The sequence below is a fragment of the Nicotiana tabacum genome, chromosome 1 (genome assembly GCF_000715075.1).
Source record: "Nicotiana tabacum cultivar K326 chromosome 1, ASM71507v2, whole genome shotgun sequence".
Taxonomy (NCBI): domain Eukaryota; kingdom Viridiplantae; phylum Streptophyta; class Magnoliopsida; order Solanales; family Solanaceae; genus Nicotiana; species Nicotiana tabacum.
This window is the reverse complement of record NC_134080.1, coordinates 217,884,987-217,904,724: the sequence shown is the minus strand read 5'-3', so window position 1 is coordinate 217,904,724 and position 19,738 is coordinate 217,884,987. Positions and strand designations below refer to the sequence as shown.

At 35.5% G+C, this 19,738-nt stretch overlaps 1 protein-coding gene across 1 annotated transcript; it reads right to left on the bottom strand.

Moving 5' to 3' along the window:
- Positions 1-3,996: 3,996 nt before the first annotated feature.
- On the bottom strand, positions 3,997-18,580 carry LOC107828940 (uncharacterized). Its single transcript, XM_016656337.2, has 16 exons — positions 18,019-18,580; positions 16,353-17,113; positions 16,098-16,244; positions 15,636-15,793; positions 15,036-15,246; positions 13,898-14,135; positions 13,655-13,805; positions 13,029-13,331; positions 12,139-12,222; positions 7,160-8,468; positions 6,721-6,843; positions 6,511-6,635; positions 6,225-6,435; positions 5,408-5,645; positions 5,175-5,325; positions 3,997-4,501 (listed from the first exon to the last, which is right to left on the bottom strand). The coding sequence occupies exons 1-16, from the start codon at positions 18,522-18,524 to the stop codon at positions 4,205-4,207; spliced, it is 5,013 nt and encodes a 1,670-aa protein (XP_016511823.2). The 5' UTR covers positions 18,525-18,580; the 3' UTR covers positions 3,997-4,204.
- Between the last annotated feature and the right edge of the window lie 1,158 nt (positions 18,581-19,738).

The following is a 19,738-nucleotide window of genomic DNA, read 5'->3' as shown; positions in this document are numbered from 1 at the left end:
GCGAGCAAGTTCGTATGGTCTTTTTGGACTTGTGTGCATGTTTGGTTTGGAGCTCCGGGGGCTCGGGTGAGTTTTGGATAGACTACGGAGTGAATATAGACTTAGAATTCATAGCTAATGCATTGTGTTTCTGGTGTCTGTTGCAGATCTCACATTTGCAAGATCTGGCTCGCATTTGCAAAGAACCTTTACTTTTTCGATCCTGGGCATGGCTGGTGGGTCCTCGCATTTGCGAGGTAAAGTTCGCAATTGCGAACTTGCCACTTCCACTTTTGTGAAGGTAGAGTCGCATTTGTGACTCAGCACATTTTTTATAATCTTCGTAATTGCGAAGAAAGGTCCGCATTTGTGAGGGCATCAGTGTTCGCATTTGCGATCACTAGGATTCTTAGAGGAGTTTGCAAATGCGACCTCTTTCTTGAAATTGCGATGTTCGCAATTGCAAACAAGATATCGCAATTGCGACATCTGTAACTAGGTAAAAGCTGAGTTAGACGGGATTTCTCTCATTCTTTCAAACTTTCAAACCTAGAAACCCTAGAAGCAATTTTTCCAAGAGCTCTTCTTCCCCAATTCATTGGTAACTAATTCTAACCTACTTTCTTTCAATTACCCAATACATTTTCAACTTAAAATCTAGGATTTTCATGGTAGAAATTGGGGATTTGGGTAGAATTAGGGTTTTTTATAAAATTAAAATTTCGACCTCAAATTGAGGTCGGATTTCAAAACAAATTACATAACCGGGTTCGGGGGTGAACGAGTAATCGGGTTTTGGTCTGAATTTCGAGTTTGGGCCAAGGGAGCCCAATAATGACCTAAATTGAACCTTTTTCATTCTTGGGTAGTTCCTAAGGCTTATTATGAATCGTTCGGTTGATAATTTGTTAGATTTAGTTGGTTCAGAGGCTTGTTCGAAAGACAAAGCTGTGGTTGAGCTTTGAGTCAATTTTTGAAGCGAGGTAAGTGTCGTGGTTAACCTTGACTTCAGGGATTAGGACTTGTTTTCCTATTTGCTACATTTTTAAGTGTTGGGTACAACGTATATGTGAGGTGACGAGTACTTATGTATTGTTGTTGGGTTAAAGCATGCGGGTGGGACTTGTTACTTGTAATTTACTTTCTTCTTTGATCATGATATCCATGCTTAGACTAGTTTATTATTAAATTGATCGTTCATTCCGCATTTATGAGTTATTTGTGATAATTGAGTATTGTATCTGAAGTTGAGGTTGGTATTGTGAAACCATTATTGACGTAAGGCTTGTTCTTACTTATTCTATCTCCCTATTGTTATATGTTCATTGTTACATGGTAAGGTAAAGTGTTAAATCACGAAGGGTGACGTCGTACCGAGTGTTGTTGCAATTATTGATTAATACATGATGAGGAAGAGAGTTAAAACATGAAGGGTGATTTCGTGCAATATCTATTGTTTCATGATGAAATTGAGAGTAAAAGCACGAAGGGTGATGTCGTACCGTATTTATCATTTTATGGAGAGATTGAGAATAAAAGCACGAACGGTGATGTCGTTCCATTATTACTGTTTCATGGTGAGGTTGAGAGTAAAAGAACGAAGGGTGATGTCGTACAGTTTTTTTTCGATATGTATATCCGTTTCATTTGCTGAAGGTTTATTGATTGTTTCATGTAGTCATTCCTTGTTGTAGTTACCATATCTTGTACCCTTTTCGCATGTCCCTTCCCAATACTACATGTTTAGCCTTCATTTGTTGTTATGTTATATGTATATTTCTGTATGTACAGGTTTAATTACGTGGGTGTCCTGTCATAGCCTCGTCACTACCTCGTCGAGGTTAGGCTCGACACTTAGGGAGTACATTGGGTCGATTGTACTCATATTATACTATGCACTCCATGTGCAGATTTCGATACTGGTCCTAGCTATCCGTGAGGCGCATCAGCTTAGATTAGCGTATTTTGAGAATCGAGGTAGATCTGATGGCGTCCGCAGACCTTGAAGTCCGCTTTCCTCTTTCCCTGTTTACTGTTTATTTCATTCGAGACAGTTGTACTTATTTTAGACCCTACTTGTAGAACCTCTAGAAGCTCGTGTACTTGTGACTCCAGATTCGGGTTGTACTAGATATTGGATTATTATGTTATTTCGTACTTTATTTTGGATTTCATTATTGTTTAATTGGTTAAATTGTTCAAAGTGTTTAAATTTGATAAAGAATTACTCTAACGATGACTTGCCTATTAAGTGAAATGTGAGGATCCATCACGATCCCGAAGGTGGGATTTCCGGATCGTGACAATTATGATAGATTTTTTCTATTTTAGATAAGAAGTGAAATAGGGAGGGAGAAAGCAATAATCACCAGAGTGAGAAGAGGGAGGTGGTGGTGGTAATAATAGTGGTGGCAGTATTGGAGAAAGGTTGTGGCTATGACAAAGTGGCGGAGTAGAAGAGAAAACAAAAAAAATGAGAAGAGAAAAAGAAAAAAGAAAAGAAGAGAAGAAAAAGAAAAAGAAAAAGAAAATTAGAGGCTTCTCACTCTTTGAGAAAGTGAAACACGCTCTCTTTGCTACCTCATTACTTCGGGAGGTAATAGTTCCCTTTCAAACAAGTTGGAAAGATAATAGGACCCTGTAAAGATAACATGTATAATTAAAAATTCGGTTATAATTCAGGGGTATACTTTTGCATTTTTCTAATTTCTGCTACATAGATATTTGTATATTTTTGTGATTGTGATAAAGATTCATCTAACAAGTTTTCCTTGGTCTTTGTAGCGTGAATCGACATGGAGTTTAAAAAATTAAAATTTTTTGAAATTTGTTGCCTTAAAAGAGTAATAACATTTGTGTAACTATAAGACTTTTGAAACTTTTAGTTTGAACATGCTATAATATTCTTGTGACTATAAAAGTTTCTTTTTATGTATAAAATGAGAATTTAAAGTTAAATTATATTCAAGTATATAAATGTGTTACTTTTGTTGTATAGACTAAAAAAATAATGTCACATAAACTTGAACGAGAGAGTATTTAGTGTGCCATTTTGACTTGTAATTTAGGTGAAACAGATTAAATGCGAAACATGTACACCAATACTCCAAAACGTAGGTATATAATTTGCAATATCTATGAGAGTGTTATTATTTTACTTTTGAATGATGAGGTAATCTGATCGTTAATACCACTATGATTATTTACAGGAAAAAAGAAAGTTATACCAGGACGGTGATCTTATATATTATACCAATGATGCAAAATGCATCTTTTGCGACAAAGGGTTGTGATGGAATGAATAGAATCTCTCCACCCTTAATCATACTTCTCGCGTTCGAAATTTAGGAATTGAAATTTTTTTGATAGAGAGTACTTCCCTTTTAATGTGCCTTACACGCGAAAATCCGAGTAAGTCGATGCACCAATGCGAAAACTGAATACTAGGTGGAAAAAGAGAAAAGAAGAATGCATCTACTTTGTAAATTGCAGTTTAGGAAATAGTTGAACATTAGGCAGAGTTAATAGAATGCTAAGACTTCATAATGGCGTTTAGCCTAGAGAAGTTTATTGAAGTAAAAATTATTTATTTTCTTGTTTAGTTATTGAAATAATTCTAATTTCAAGAAACAACCCTTTTTTTTTTTTGGAGAGACCTGTACTATAGGCAGTCCAGTGCACCCACGTTCACACAGGATTCGAGAAGGAGTTGCACCCACGTTCACACAGGATTCGAGAAGAAGTTGCATCCTAAGGGGGTATAACATAGACAGCCTACCCTAATGCAAGTATCAGCGGTTGATTTCAACAACTGTTTACTTCTTTATATTATAACTTTCTTAATGAAAATTCTGGCTCCGTAACAATATTTAAAGATACTTTAGCAGGACTTATGAGCACAAGTAGAGAAGGGGACTGGAGGATCTCCTCCTTATGTCCAGTAATGACTAAACAATGATAAAAAAACAAAGAGACATAATTCTAAATATTCCAATTCATAGGGGCTTTGGTCGTACTGAATAATTTTGATCCGAACCCTATATTTATTTTTAAAACCTATTGAATATGCATAAATTATCAATTTCGAACTCAGTAATTTAAAAAGATTAAAATTCTGAACCCATAAACTTCAAATCTTGGCTCCGTCTCTGCCAATTCATATTTTTTGAACTGGGATTTTATGATACCATTTGGTTAGTAGTATTATTACATTGAGAAATCTAGTCTATCTTGCCTCAAGAATTGTTAGTGACACTGTATTTTCAGTGATACATCTTTCATCAGTTGATTCAGTTGAATATCTTTCAATAAAGAAACCAGGCTGCTTTGGTTGAGGCAATTTCACACCTTCATTGCTTAACCAGAAAACTACTGATTCCATTGTTGGCCTATCTTCTGGGAATTTTTGTACACATAGTAAACTTACTTGAATGCATCTTATCACTTGAGATTCAATATAGGATTCTTTTAAACATTCATCCAGTAGTTCTAAGGCCTTGCCTTCATTCCATAGTAACCATGCCTGAAATATTACCACAACATAATTTATACATCAGTATTAGAAGAAGAAAAAAAGGCTACAACAACAACTATAGAACTATTCGACGCCTCAGTCCCAAACGCGTTATGGTCGGCTATGTATTGAATCCTGAATAACCATGTTTCTTCATTTAAGCTTATATGTTGATTGTGTGAACAAAACTCCAGATTGGTTGCTGAAAAGATTGGGAGACTACATATAAGGTTTAGGGATCTCATAATGGTATAAGCGTGGGCGGATTTAGAGGACGTCAGGAGGTTCGCCCCAGTCCCTTCGCCAGAAAATTACACTATACATATAAGGCAAAATCTGTTTTGTGCCCCTTGACACAGTCCAAAAGCATGACTTAGTAGTCGAAGGGGTCAATACCTTTGTGAGGTCGCCAGTTTAATTCTCATTGGTCACAACTTCTTTTTTTTTTAACCGCCTACGTGGAAATTTTGTCTCCGCCAGGGGGTATGAGGTCTTTTGGGAAAAACCGTATGGGCTTGACCCAAAACGAACTATATCAGACTTACGCTGGTTGCTCGCCTACTGCAACCCTCTTCCTTTATCTGGCTTGGGACTGACAATATGACCAAGCTCACAAAGTCGGAGTTTTCAGTAAAAAAAAAAAAGGGTAAAGGATCAAAGTTTTGGTGATATATGTACTTACATGTCCCAAAAGATTATGATGATGACTCAAATGATGAAATTTCCTGTTCTTTCTGCCACTGACGGTTTCAAGTAAAAGCACACCAAGACTGAAGACATCAGATTTCACTGAAAATTTCCCATCAACTGCATACTCTGGGGCCATATATCCGCTGCACGACGCATCAAATTTAAGTTGATGAACTGTTGATAATCTCAAAAACTCAATCATATAGCTAAAATATTGAAACTTACTATGTTCCTATTACTCGCTTCGTTTTTCCTTCCATTTGATCTCCAACAAATATTTTAGCTAGGCCGAAGTCAGAAATTCTTGGATTCAAGTCAGTATCCAATAAAATGTTGCTGGTTTTTAGGTCTCTGTGAATAACTCTTAATCTTGAGTCCTGATGAAGATAGAGAAGGCCTCGAGATATTCCCATAGCAATTTTAAAGCGATTTCTCCAATCGAGTGATCCTTTTCTGCGTGAATCTGCAATATGTAGTTCATTAAGTAAAATGTCAGTGAATCCTAATTCATTCCTAGCACTTCAGAAATAAATATTTACTACTAAGCTCCTCCAAAAATGTCGTGGCGCCCGTGTTGAATCCTCCAAAAACAGTACGTACATCTTTTGAGGACCTGACACGGGTGCAGCAGCAATATTTGGAGGACACGAGCAACACGGAATATAGGTAACTAGTCAAGAGAAACATACAAACAACAACAACAACAACAACAACAATGACGACAACAAACCTAATGTAATCCCATAAGTGGGATCAAATCCTCCAAAAATGTCATGCGCCCATATTGATTCCTCCAAAAACAGTATGTACAACTTTTGAGGATCTGACACGGGTGCAGTAGTAATTTTTGGAGGATACAAGCAACATGTTATATAGGTAGCTAGTCAAGAGAAACATACAAACAACAACAACAACATCAACAAAAAAACCAGTGTAATCCCATAAGTAAAGTCTGTCGGTCTGGGAAGAGTAGTGCGTACGCAGACCCTATAAGCTAGAGAGGATGCTTCCAGCAGACCCTCGACAGTCAAGAGAAACATACCAAAAATAAAATAGTCCAAGCTATTGTTAGGCATAAATTCATAGATTAGCATCCTTTCTTCTCCTTCAAGACAACAACCCAAAAGCTTGACAAGATTTCTATGTTGTAGTTTGGATATTAGAATCACTTCATTTTTTAACTCTTGAAGACCTTGTCCTGAGTATTCCGAAAGCCTTTTCACTGCTATTTCTGGTCCATTTGGTAGTTTACCCTGCAATTTTGTCGAATCAACGAGTCAAAGATGTCATTTCTAGCTAAATTTTGAAAATGGAATTCGTAATTGTACCTTATAAACAGGTCCAAAACCACCTTCTCCGACCACATTAGCAGAAGAAAAGTTCTTAGTAGCAGTTGCAACAGTAACTAAATCAAACAATGGTAACTCCATATCGTCCGTTCCAACTTCTCTACCTGTAGAATAATCAATTGGTAATATCTACGAAACAGAACGTTAGCAGTACGATGTTTTGATAAAGGTGAACGATAGTTAATTTACCTGTTCTCTTTTTTCTTCTGTGGAATGCATACCAAGCTAGAAGGCCGAGGACACAAGTCGCGACTGCTGCTGATATGATTGCAATCAGCCTTGACCGCTTTCTCTTTCGTTTCTTGTCTTGATCTGTTGATAGTTAGACCATAAATAAGATATCAGCCCTCAGTTTCTAGTTAGAATCGAAAATAGTAAGTGCCTTCTCCGTTTCAGTTTATGTAAACTTTTTTGCTTTTCGAGGTTCAAACTATGTAAGCTTTGACCAACATTTTGAAATGCATTTTTCAACGTATTGACATGAGAAGCATTGCAACTTATAGTACTTTTCGTATAGTTTTTGAATATCTGAATTGTAACTTTAAAATATTGAGTCAAATTGACTTTTAAAGAGCGAAAGGTTCATATAAACTGGAACAAATAGAGTAGTAGAGTAAGTAGTTATTACCTACTTCTGAAGCAGCGACTCTCACAAACAGATCTTGTTGATTCGCGCTAAGCTCTCTCATATCGATGAGATCACCAAACCATAGTAAGCATCCACTTCCACCATTTCGAACATCAAGATTCGAATAGGCTGTACAGTTGCAATAAGCCAAGCACAACGTCTTGCATTCCTCGAGTCCAATGCTTCCATTATACCATGATTTCCGCGTATCAGGCACTTTAATACCCGTAAATGTCCTAAATCCATCTTGTTGACAAGCCAAAGGACTTCTCCTTACACATCCACTTGACCAATCTGCTACATCCCATTGTTGCGGATACTTTGGCTCGAAACCTCTCAAACATTCACACGGGGGCGAGTTATTAATCACACATCTTGCATAAGGACCACATAACGCGAAACGATCACAGTTATCAAACTGTGCTGTCAAGTAAAGAAACCAACTTTCTGTACGATCGATCCAAGTATAGTGATTTATCAAACCACCAGGAGTCAATACAAGCCTAGTAGGCATTGATCCATTTTTAAGATCATATTTGTAATAAACTTCCTCCTGATTCAGGACAAACCCGAACGAAAAATATGTATTTGGTTGTAATTTAGGACTTCCACTAAATGCAAGACCATTCCAGGGACCTGAACTAAATGAAATAGAAGAACCTTTCCATACAAATAACTGTGGATATCCCTGAATATCAAACCTGTCAACATATTCACCAGTAGCAGGATCATCCATACTTTTCCACGACGAAATGCACCAATCCAGGCCTGTTACAAAATTTCGCCCGAGCTTCATTCCAGGTAACAAAGTATCCCCTGGATAATCAAAACTTTGCCAGACAAAATTTTCAGGATCACTATTATTTTCATCCCTGACTATAAAATTCCCTGAATCTAATAATCTTGCTATTGGATTCTTCAATATTTTTGATGAATTCGACGACCAAACTGTCGCGTTAGTACTATTGATAAGTACTAGGATTCCTTCAGGATTGAGCATCAACACTCCTGTTGTATCATTTAATGGACTATTTCTGTTGGCAACCCAAACAACAGTTCCAGCTGATATCTTCTTGTACCATATACCGACGTAGCAATTCGTCGAATTTCCAGGCCTGAAAAATCCAAGTTCATAAACCCCACCAGGTGAAATAATTGTGTCACCATCTTTAAGTTGTTGATCAATAGTTATGGTGTCTAATGCTGTGGAGATTAGTGCAATGGAAAGAAAATTGAAACAGATGAATAAACAAGATAGAAAATTCATGGATTCAATTTTGAGCCTTTTTTCAGGTGTGGCTTTTGATTTTCAAGAACCTTAGTATAATAATTGATAGAAAAAAAAAAGTATAGTTTTAGTGTTAAGTTGAAAAGTTCATTTCCTGGAAGCCCACATGTTCATACTAGGAAAATGATATGTCAAAAAATTGTTTTTCTTATTTTTCTTGATTAATTGAATGATCTTACTTGTAATGTTCAAATGTCAAGTCTTCTTCTGACTTTATTTTATTTAGCATTGTGAATTTGTAACCACTTCAGGTTTCGACCTAGTTGAAAAGAGTAAAGGCCATAGGCGGACAGGAATTGAAAGTCGAGGTGAACTTTTGAATTCAACCAAAATCTACTTTGTATATACGATGTCCACTACTAATATATCACTATTTTCTAAATACGTATACGTATATATATAAAAGTTTCGCCAAACTTTACGGGTACCAGTGACCCTTTCAGTATAACATAGGTTCGCCTCTGGTAAAGGTGGCTGGGAAGCCATGTACTAAGGTTTTAGTTATGTGCTTCCTCCGTTCCAAAATACTTGTCACTTTTCGCTTCTCAAGATTCAAACTATATGAGTTTTGACCAATATTTTAACATGTATTTTTTTTACTATATTGATATGAGACAGTGACCCAGTATAGTCCCACAAGTGGGGTCTGGTATATTCATATGAGAAGAATTATAAATTATATTACCTTTTATATAGTTTTCAAATATTTTAATTTTAATTTTAAAATATTAAATTAATCGAATCCACTTTAACTTCAAAGATTATTCAAATTAACTCTCAAAAAGCGAAACATGACAAGTATTTTGGGATAGAGGAAATATTTGATACTGCATCGGCTCCATTTTATGTGACATTAATTCTATTTTAATCTTTTTTAACAGAATAATTTTATATCTGTATTTTACCCTCAATGACACTCTACATAGTCACACAATATATATATCTTTTCTTTCTTAAACATCATGTCTCGTCAAAAAATGCTAAATAAAATGAAATGAGTAGAGTAATTAATATTAATAAGAGAAAAAAAATCTTAATGAAATCATTTTTAGTATGTTGAGAAGTTTTCTCTAGCTAAGAAAACAACTTCCATTAAAAAGAACAACGACTTTTTCCTTGCACATTTTCAAATCTTACCCAATATCACTTGCTTTAACCAACAGTTAATATTCTTGTCAACTTTTAATACTAAGAAAAATCACATCTGAGTCTATCATTCACCTTCTACAATTACCTCAAACATTCTTATACCCAACTAAACATTAGAAAATAATATAAAATTAATCATTTTTAATTTAAATTACCTCAATTCTAAAGACCTTTTATTAGGATGTGAAAAAAGATCAAATTTTCAAAGTTGTACACCTTTGACTACTCAATCCCTACAGTTCAAAACCATCTCCCTTTATTCTTCCTAATATTTTTCTTCATATTCCTAGTTTTTTCCTCCCTCTATATACATTGACTTTTGATGGAGAATACCTTCTTTTTATCTTTATCTCCCTTTTAATTAATCTATCCAAAAAAAAAGTACATGGTGCACTAAGCTCCCGCTACGTGTGGGGTCCGGGAAAGGGTCGGACTACAAGGGTATATTGTATGCAGCCTTATTCTGCATTTCTGCAAGAGGTTGTTTCCACGGCTCGAATCCGTAACCTTCGGGTCACGTGACAGCAACATTACTAGTTATCAACATTTATTAATCTACCAACATTTATTTATTTTTGGGATTTTTTCATTCTTATGCACTATTTGAAACTTTATTACCCTTAATGTTCATGTTTAGTAAATACCCGGCATAAACAAGTTTTATTTACAAAATATATACAATCCACCTTTAAAGGCTCCCAATCCATTATTTGTGCCTTCAATCGAGGAATTTACCGAATAATTTTATTCAATTTGCACTTTGACTGTTGCAATTATGTCCTGATACTCTAATTAAGGTGCATCAACCAAGTCACTGTAAATACAAATTTTGCTACCTATTAATTACTATCTCACAATTACACTATTTCACCGTTTTTGCTGATATTTCACCTTATGGATCACGAAGAGGACGATGACTAATTTCCCAGTATGAGTTTTATTGATTTAAAGTGCGGTTCAAGTTGCGGTCCTCCAATCACCAATGACCAAACTAGCACAGTTCTCAGACCTATTGTGAATTGTAAAAATTGAAATGCTTTTAATGGGAGGAGAAATTTCACATACAACAGTTACTCAAAATGAGGAGGAGAAAATAAGTGAATTGGTAGAAAACAGAAAAACAAAGCAACAAATCAGAGATAATACAAATTGGGAAATCACAGTAAATATGGGGGAATTAACTTTCATACAATATGTATTTTGTATATTTTGTATCTGATTTATACATAGTAAAAATAAATTTCATACAACTAATTATATATTATACAATTTATCTACAATTTTCATACATTATTTCTACTCAGTTATATATAACTACAATATCATGCAACTTAAATATAATTTTAATACAATGTTGTTCAACTTTCATACAATAGTTAAATAAATAAAAGAAAAATATATAAACAACAGAATACAATTTTTCTACAATTTTACTACAATTTCGTAAATATAATGTATATCATGTTGTCTTTTTCTTCTTCGAGTTTCAATCTGAAATTCAGCCAAAACCAAGTCTAATCTTCACCAAAATCCCGCAAAATTGAGATATAAACTCCAAATCATATTCTCAATTATTTGCAACAACATCTAATTCAAACAAATAATGATTTTTGAAAACCCAAATTCGAATTCAAAGCTTTAAAACTTTTTAATGGTTGTCGGAATTGATGCTCTCTTTTCCTTTGCTTTACATTACTGAAATTAGGGATTTAGAGATAGAGAGAGACGTAGAGAGAATTCTCAATTCTTTGCAACAACATCCAAATCAAACAAATAATGTTTTTTGAAAACCCAAGTTCGAATTCAAAGCTTCAAAGTTTTTTAATGGTTGTCAATGGTGGAATCGTGGGTGGGTGCAAGATATGTGGGGAAGGGGGGGGATGTGGAGAGAGAAACGTGGGGGAGTGGAAGATAATTATTATTATTAATTCCCTTAAAATGTACATAAATGGTAATTTGGTATATAAAATGTAATTATAGTAAAATTTGAGTAGGGAGGGTAATATAGTTTCATATAGTGTATAAGAATGTAAAAATTGTTTTATTTTTTTCAGGAAAATGGGCCTAAGAAATATTATAACTAGTGTTTTAAAAGGCGTTTTTGGGGCAAGCCCTGGGGCGAGGCGCACCAAAAATGCTCTGAGACGATGGTGTGGGGCGAAAGTCTCAAGAGGCGTACGCCCAGCATGAGGCTTAATTATTGACAGTATTGATTAGTCGGACTAATTAATTAATTCTGAATAGTAAATGGTTAAAACATTCGTGCAAATGAGATGACTTCTTATAGAGAAGTCGCTGTAACAAATAGAAAATGACTTTAGCCTAAAAGTAAAATATAAAAATAATTAAAATAAAAAGAAAAAGAAAATGGTGCTCAGTCAAAAGGTTGGAGGTCTATTTGGGTTTGGTATCTCAATTTTTGGGACAAGATCGAAAGTCTTGATTAAACAAAAGCGACATCTATTAATATTTTCAACAATGTGGAAATAAAAAAAATATTGTCAAAAGAAAAACAAAAAAAATCATTGAATTAAAGAAATACCAATACAAAAACATGGATAATCTCCTCGTCTCCCTCTCTAATATGATACGTCAAAGCTATCGTCAGCATGACAACTACAAGATTCTTGCAACGAAAAAAAAAAAGAATTTAAAGAGAAAGTAAAACATATAAATTAAAAATGAGAAAATACTTTATAATATCTAGCGGATAATTTTAACATGTTATAATAAATTACTTCTCATCTATATCAGATTACTAACTAATGCTTATTATGAGATTTTAAATTATTTAATAAGTCATCTGGTTGTGTAAATATTTTTATATGGCCGGTGCATAGAATTTAAACTCATATTGAAATCCCAAGGAATAAAACACAAATATTATAGGAACTGCCAAAGAATTTACGTCCACATTTTCTTCTGGCTTATTAACACCATTACATTAAAGAAGGAAAAAGAGGCTATTCAATATACAAGGCTAAAAAATTAATAGTAAGAAAAATGGTATCTCTATATCCAGGGGCAGTGACATCCTTTAATAAGAGGTATCATAAGACCCGCTTCGTAAAAAAATAAATTCTTTATATAATGTGTATAAACAATATTTTCTTAAAAAAATATGCATATACACTATCATACAAAGTAAATCTTGATTCAGAAGGAAGTAAAAGCTGAATTGTGACAACAAACCGATACTGCTTGCACAAAATTGTGTGTACACTACTGTCTATATCGTATATATATTTGGAACGACAACCTTGGCATAACTGATAAAGTTGTTGTCATGTGACTAGGAGGTCATGGGTTCAAGCCATGGAAGCAGCCTCTTATAGAAATGCAGGGTAAAGCTGCGTATAATAGACCTTTGTGATCCGGTCCTTCCCCGGTTCCCGCACATAGCGGAAGCTTAGTGCACCAGGTTGTCCTTTATCGAGCATCCAATGAAGTGATGGTAACATCATTGACAGAACCAGGTGTATGACTACTCCAAGAATATGCAGAATCAGCTATGTTCCTTTCCATGAAAAAACCAGGAGGCTTAGGTTGCTGCAAAATGCTTTCATTTGTCAGCATCAGTACCACAGAAGACATGCTTGGCCTGTCCTCTGGACTTTGTTGAACACATAACAACCCGACATGTATCGATCGTTGCACTTCGGATGTATAACATGATTCAACCGCGTTGAAATCTACTAGTTCCGATGATCTTCCTTCTCTATGAAGCATCCATGTCTGAAAATTTTATGGGAATGTTTACACTGTGTAGCCGCCCATCCAAAAAAAAAAAAAAATAGCCACCGGATGTAACATATGTATCATTAGTGTATAACTTATGTATATTGATTAGCGGATGTAAATATTTTTGGCTGAGCGGCCATTTTATATCCTTTTTGCTATCAAGTTCTCGTCCAACAATAATAACAAACCCAGTGAAATCCCACAAGTGAGATCTGAGGATAATGTGTATGCATCTACCTTATGAAGAAGTAGAAGTTGTTTCCGACTATGAAACTTATGATGTTTTATAAGAGGGGGAGACGGGACGTAGTACTTACATGTCCGAGGAGGTTGAGATTGTGGTCAGGATGAATAAATCTTCTGTTCTTCTTTCCACTCACAATTTCTAATATTAATACGCCAAAGCTAAACACATCTGATTTTACTGAGAAAATCCCATCGACTGCATACTCTGGAGACATGTAACCACTGCATAAAATCGTTCACAGAGTTACATAATGTGAAGAACAAATAAAAGGTGTCCAAAAACAATATGTATAACCAGAAATCTAATTTCTTACTACGTTCCAACCACTCGACGTGTATTAGCTCCTGTCTCATTCCCTCCAAAACTTCTGGCCATCCCAAAATCTGATATCTTTGGATTCATTTCAATGTCAAGCAAAACATTGCTAGCTTTCAGGTCTCTGTGTATGATTCTAAGCCTAGAATCTTGATGAAGATACATAAGTCCTCGAGCAATCCCGTTGATAATGTTGAAGCGCTTAGGCCAATCAAGTAATGTGCTCCTACTTTGATCTGCCAAAAGGTATCAACTTGCTTCTTATAATTTGCTACTATAGGTAAGAAAAATGACTAGTGTAACATCAATTTAGAAGTTCCAAACTAACTAAATCAAATCTTGAATAACAGAATTTCTAGATTCTTCTTTCTCAATTTGGTTTGGAGAACATTAGCATATGTTTACACTATCAACTAAGTTGCGCGGACTCTTCTTTTGTGGTGCTGCACTTGTGTCGATACAACACTGACACTAGTATGGGTGTGGGATATGTAGTGGATCTGGTCAATCAACGTTGGGTACTTTGACCACGAGGGCAGCATGCTTTGGGATGCGGAAGAGCTATCATCGTCCAGCTCCCTAACATAAAGTGGTACCTGGTTTGGACCGTAGGGAACCATAGCATGGGGGGACGTCTAATCCTTTTGCCGCTGCAAGGCAAGCTAATCGTACGCAGCAGGCTCGAATATCCCTGGTTCTGGAAGTTACATGAGTCTGAATGCTATGTTGATTGAGATAATATGATTTGGCATATTGATTTCTCAAGGCAAAAGCTACTATAGATTTCTCGATGGCTGCCTACAACTTGAGGATAAAAGATTGAGTTACTGTACTCTATAAGCTACATGTAAGTTTTGTAAATATCTCATAATTTAGGCATATTTTATAGTTCTACTTTTAGATATAGCTGAATCCTTGCACCCGTATTCACACCTAGATCTGTACCCTCAAATCTTAAAATTTAGATCATAAAAGATCCGATCTCTAGATCAGCACCTTTATCGGATACCTGCACCCGACTCCAAGCAACTTAGACTGGCAGTGTCTATATAAGTTATATTCATTTAAGAGGTCTACTGTATTGAAACTAGTTAATGCATTGAAATAATTGGCTGCATTGTATGAACAAAACTAACCAAATATAAATAAATCCAGGCTTTTGTTAGGCATGTATTCATACACCAATATCTTCTCTTCTTCTTGAATGCAGCATCCCAAAAGCTTCACGAGATTTCGATGCTGAAGTTTCGCAATGCAGATGACTTCATTCTTGAACTCATCGTTTCCTTGTTTCGAAGTTTCTGAGAGACGCTTGACAGCTACTTCCTGTCCTCCTTCTAACACACCCTGCAAATGTGCACTTACTATTAGATACTCCAAACAACAATTGACATTCGTCCGACTTCATGTTCTTTTCTCTATTTGTCACCTATGTTTTTACAAACATTTTGTTCTGCAATCAACATCAGCAGAATAAGGCTCATGGCTTGTTCTATTGAGTGAAACATAATGCTATTTTCACTGATTTTCAAGATTTCAATGTATAATCAGTGGAGCATCAACAACAACAACAGCAAACCCGGTGTAATCCCACAAGTGGGGTTTGGGAGGGTAGAGTGTACGCAGACCTTACCGCTACTTTGTGAGGGTAGAGAGGTTGTTTCCGATAGACCCTCGACTTAAGAAATCAGTGGAGCATCATTACTTAGAAAAAGTTGCTTTGTGGCAATCTTTACCTTGTAAACTTTCCCAAAACCGCCCTGTCCGATCTTGTTCTGATTCGAAAAGTTATCAGTAGCCTTTATTAGCGTCGACAAGTCAAACAGTGGTAGCTCAAAATCTTCATGATGTCTTTCATTGCTATCGTTTTTCTTGGATGTGTGTCCTAATCTTCCTGCAATATATGCATACAAGTAGACAGCTTAGACCCGACGGGGAGCCAAAATATTAACTTTATGGGTTCTGAATTTTAGAACGACGTCTTCAAGTACTAATAACTGGCTTCTAAATTTAATATTTGTACATATTTAACATACATTGTTTGAACAAAAGCTACTGGGTTCAGTCGAACTCATAGCTGGGCTTCTAGCTCCGCTCGTGGCTTAGACCACCAAGTTAAAGAACTTAGAGAATCAATTACCATTATGATACTATCTGCTTCTGGTTTTCCAAAGATAAAATTAGTATGTTTCGCTTACCTTTTTCTATGAGCGCTATTTCCTCTCTCCTTTTCTGTCTACGAAGAATCAGGCATATTCCTACGACTAGCACAACGATTGCAACGAATAAAGGCAAAGCGACTGCAAGTATAACAGTTATCTTTCTATTTGATCCATCACTAGAACCTGCAAAAGTTCCCATCCGAAAAGATCAGATAGTTAGTACTTAGTTCGCGTCACAATAGCTTTAAACACAAACGTTGATCGATCAATTCAATGACATCAACTCCTTACTTATTATCTCAGAAGCAGCCATTCTAATATAGATATCCTGTCCAGATTCAGATAGTTGTCTGATGTCAACCAACTCCCCGATCCATAGCAAGCAGCCGCTTCCTCCGTTGCTGATATCCAGATTCGTATATCCCATACACGAGCAATTTCTCAAGCAAACTAACTTGCATTCGTCAAGTGTCATAGTCTCGTTAAACCAGGAATATCGCGTATCTGGCAGCTTAATGCCAGAATACTTAATAAATCCATCTCCTGTACAATTCAGTGGACTTTTTCGGACACAGCCACTGGACCAATCAGTCCTGTTCCAATCATCCGGATGCTTTGGCTCGAATTTATCCAAACAACGACACACAGGATCGCTAAAGATTGTGCAAGTTCCATATGCACCACATAATTTGTAAGTTTCGCAATGATCTGCATCAGCTGAATGGTAATTAATCCAACCCTCTTTCTTTTCCACCCAAATCATACGCATTGCGTTACCATTAGGCTTTAGTTCGAAAGTTGAAATGACAGATTTATTTACTAGTTCATATTTGTAGTAAATTTCCTTACTGTTCATGACTAGCCCGAAAGAGGTGATCGAGTTGTTCACCATGTTCGGTGCTCCACTCCATCGAAGACCATTCCATGGCCCTGCTCTGTAAACTACATTAGGCCCTTTTCTCATTAGGTCCTGTGGATAACCTGTAGGGTCACAATGGTATGTATAATCCCCAGGAGCAGGATCATCATCGCTTTTCCATGAACTAAGATACCTGTTGAAGACATAATTAAATTAAGCAAACAAAAGTATGGTCTCTCTAACAATTTAGAATTCTAGATGGAATAATCACATAATTCAACTTGGTATCAGAGTAGCAAGAAGAGGTCCTAAGTTCAAGTCTAATGTAACAGCGCGCGAGCCACTAGTAGTTAATGCGAAAGGGAGTTCTCCAAGAAACTTGCCTTTAGGCAAGTCTCACATCAGAATAAAGGGTAGCGCGGTGCACTAAGCTCGCAGGGTCCGGGGAAGGACCGGACCACAAGGGTCTATTGTACACAGCCTTATCCTGCATTTCTGCCAGAGGCTGTTTCCATGACTCGAACTCGTGACCTCCTGGTCACATGGGAGCAACTTTACCAGTTACGTCAAGTCTTTCATTAGAATGGGAGGGGAAAATTAGGGGTCATATAAGGGCAAGTTCAAGATTTAACTATTGAGGTTTGATCCCAAGGGGACAAAACCGTGAGGCTCAATAAGCCTTAAGGTGGCCCAGATAGAGGTCGGGGCAAAGTGGACAATACCTTGATTGGTGAGCCAGGAATGTGGGGTTCAAAATATAAAAAGTAAACATACGAAAAAGTAGAGTATTCAGCATCTACTATACATGTATAAAAAATAATTTTGACCTAGTATATATAGTGCAATTTTTCGGTTCGAATGAACCCCTTCCGCCCTTGGCTCCACCATTTTGACCTAGTATATATAGTGTAATATTTCGGCAAAGGGGTCAAACCCCTTCCGCCCCCAGCTCCACCCATGCTTGACATACATCTCACCACCATCCATTATCTGAGACGTGCTAGGGGCATGTTGAATACATAATTATATTAAGTAAATAAAAGTATGCTCTCTAAATGTTTAATTTTTTAGATGAAACGATATGACAATTCAACCTACCTTTCCAAGCCAGTCACCAAGTTTATTCCAAGCTTCATACTTGCTAACAAAGTATCAGTAGGATAATCAAAACTTTGCCATAAGAAATTATCAGGGTCATGATCATTTGCATCTCTAACCACCAAATTCCCTGTATCTAGTAACTGTGCAACTGGATTTTGCACATTTCTTGTAAAATTAGTTGACCAAATAGTGTCATTAGTAACATTAATCAGAACAAGAAAACCTGGATTAATAACTTTCAAGATTCCAGAATTATCCTTAATAGGAATTTCTCTATTAGCAACCCAAACTGGAGTAAAAGCTGAGATTTTCTTGTACCAAATACCAACATAACGATTTGTTGAAGTATTTCTTGGACTAAAAAATCCTAACTCAAATGTTCCATCTGATGAAACTATAGTCTGACCATCTTTGATAAATTGAGCAGTAGTTATTGTGTCAACTTGAGAGTAAATATTTTGAAAAAAGGAAAAAATAAAGAGAAAGAAGAAAAATGTATTCATGGTTTTTTTCTGTTTATGTTTTTTGTTTCATGGCAGCTTTGAATTGGTGAAATGAAAAGATGAGAAATTTGTTGGCGACCAAAGTCAATTTGCAATATTTTCTAGTCTTGTTCTGGGTCCCATTGACAAATATATTAATTGGATATTGGCTAGGACTATTTAGGCAGTTCACACATATTGGTCCATTTTTCCAAATTGTTTTTTATAATATGGAAAGTATTAGACAAATTCTTAAAAAAATCGTAAACTACATGGTATTGGTCTTTCCCAATTTTAATAAAACCTCTTTAAATTATAAAATTCAATGCATATAGCGACTTTGGTTTAGGTTATACGGTTAAACCTCTCTATAAATAACATCATCGTTTGTTCCGAATATTTTTGAATGTTACAACGCAGTGTTGTTATAGAGAATATATATTAGAACATAACATGAAAATTGATTCTGGAGAAAGCCTGATTTTTATAGTGAAGTATTGTTATATAGGGATGTTGTTATAGAGAAGTTTGACGGTACGATATTCTCATTAATTTACTAATTCACGTGTTACCAAACTTTAATATCTTTTTTTTTTAAATTAAAAAAATAAAGTTTCACCAAATACTCAAATTACTAGATTTATATCCCTAGATATGCATTTTGATATTTGAAGTATGGTTAACAAATCTCTCAATAGTCAATATAGAAATATTGATTACTCAGTCAACCATGTGTTTACTTAGTCAATGCCTTTCTATATACGTAGGGTTAGCAGTTATTGCACAAAGGAGTATTTTGTTCCTACCAAATTAATTCATATATTCCACTAATAGTAGGGACAGAACTACAATTCCACTTATAAATTCGGCAAATTTCAGTAGTTTTGATTAAAATTTTATATTTGTATTAAAATTTTATTTAATATATAAATAATTTATTAGAATCCAACGAATTGTATTTTCAAAAATCAAGAAATCATAAACTTAAAATACTAGCTTCACCTCTGATTGATAGCAATCTGCACGACCAACATGAATATCATTGCTTTCAAGGCGGAGGTAGCATAGTAACTACTGGTTCGGACAAATTCAGTAGCTTTTACTTAAATCCTGAATTTGTATTAAAAATTTATTAAATATATAAAAATATTTAATTGCGAACCTAGTAGCAAATACAAATTATGATTCAATGACATGAATCAATAACCTTTAAATCTTGGCTCCACTTTAATTAC

Excerpts from the sequence above, each read along its gene's own strand:
- LOC107828940 (XM_016656337.2), bottom strand. The coding sequence starts at position 18,524 with ATGAATACATTTTTCTTCTTTCTCTTTATTTTTTCCTTTTTTCAAAAT. Across the intron at positions 17,114-18,018 it reads TTGGTGACTGGCTTGGAAAG|GTATCTTAGTTCATGGAAAA; the intron begins GTAGGTTGAATT and ends TGTCTTCAACAG. Across the intron at positions 5,646-6,224 it reads CTTGGACTATTTTATTTTTG|ATTCACGCAGAAAAGGATCA; the intron begins GTATGTTTCTCT and ends TACATATTGCAG.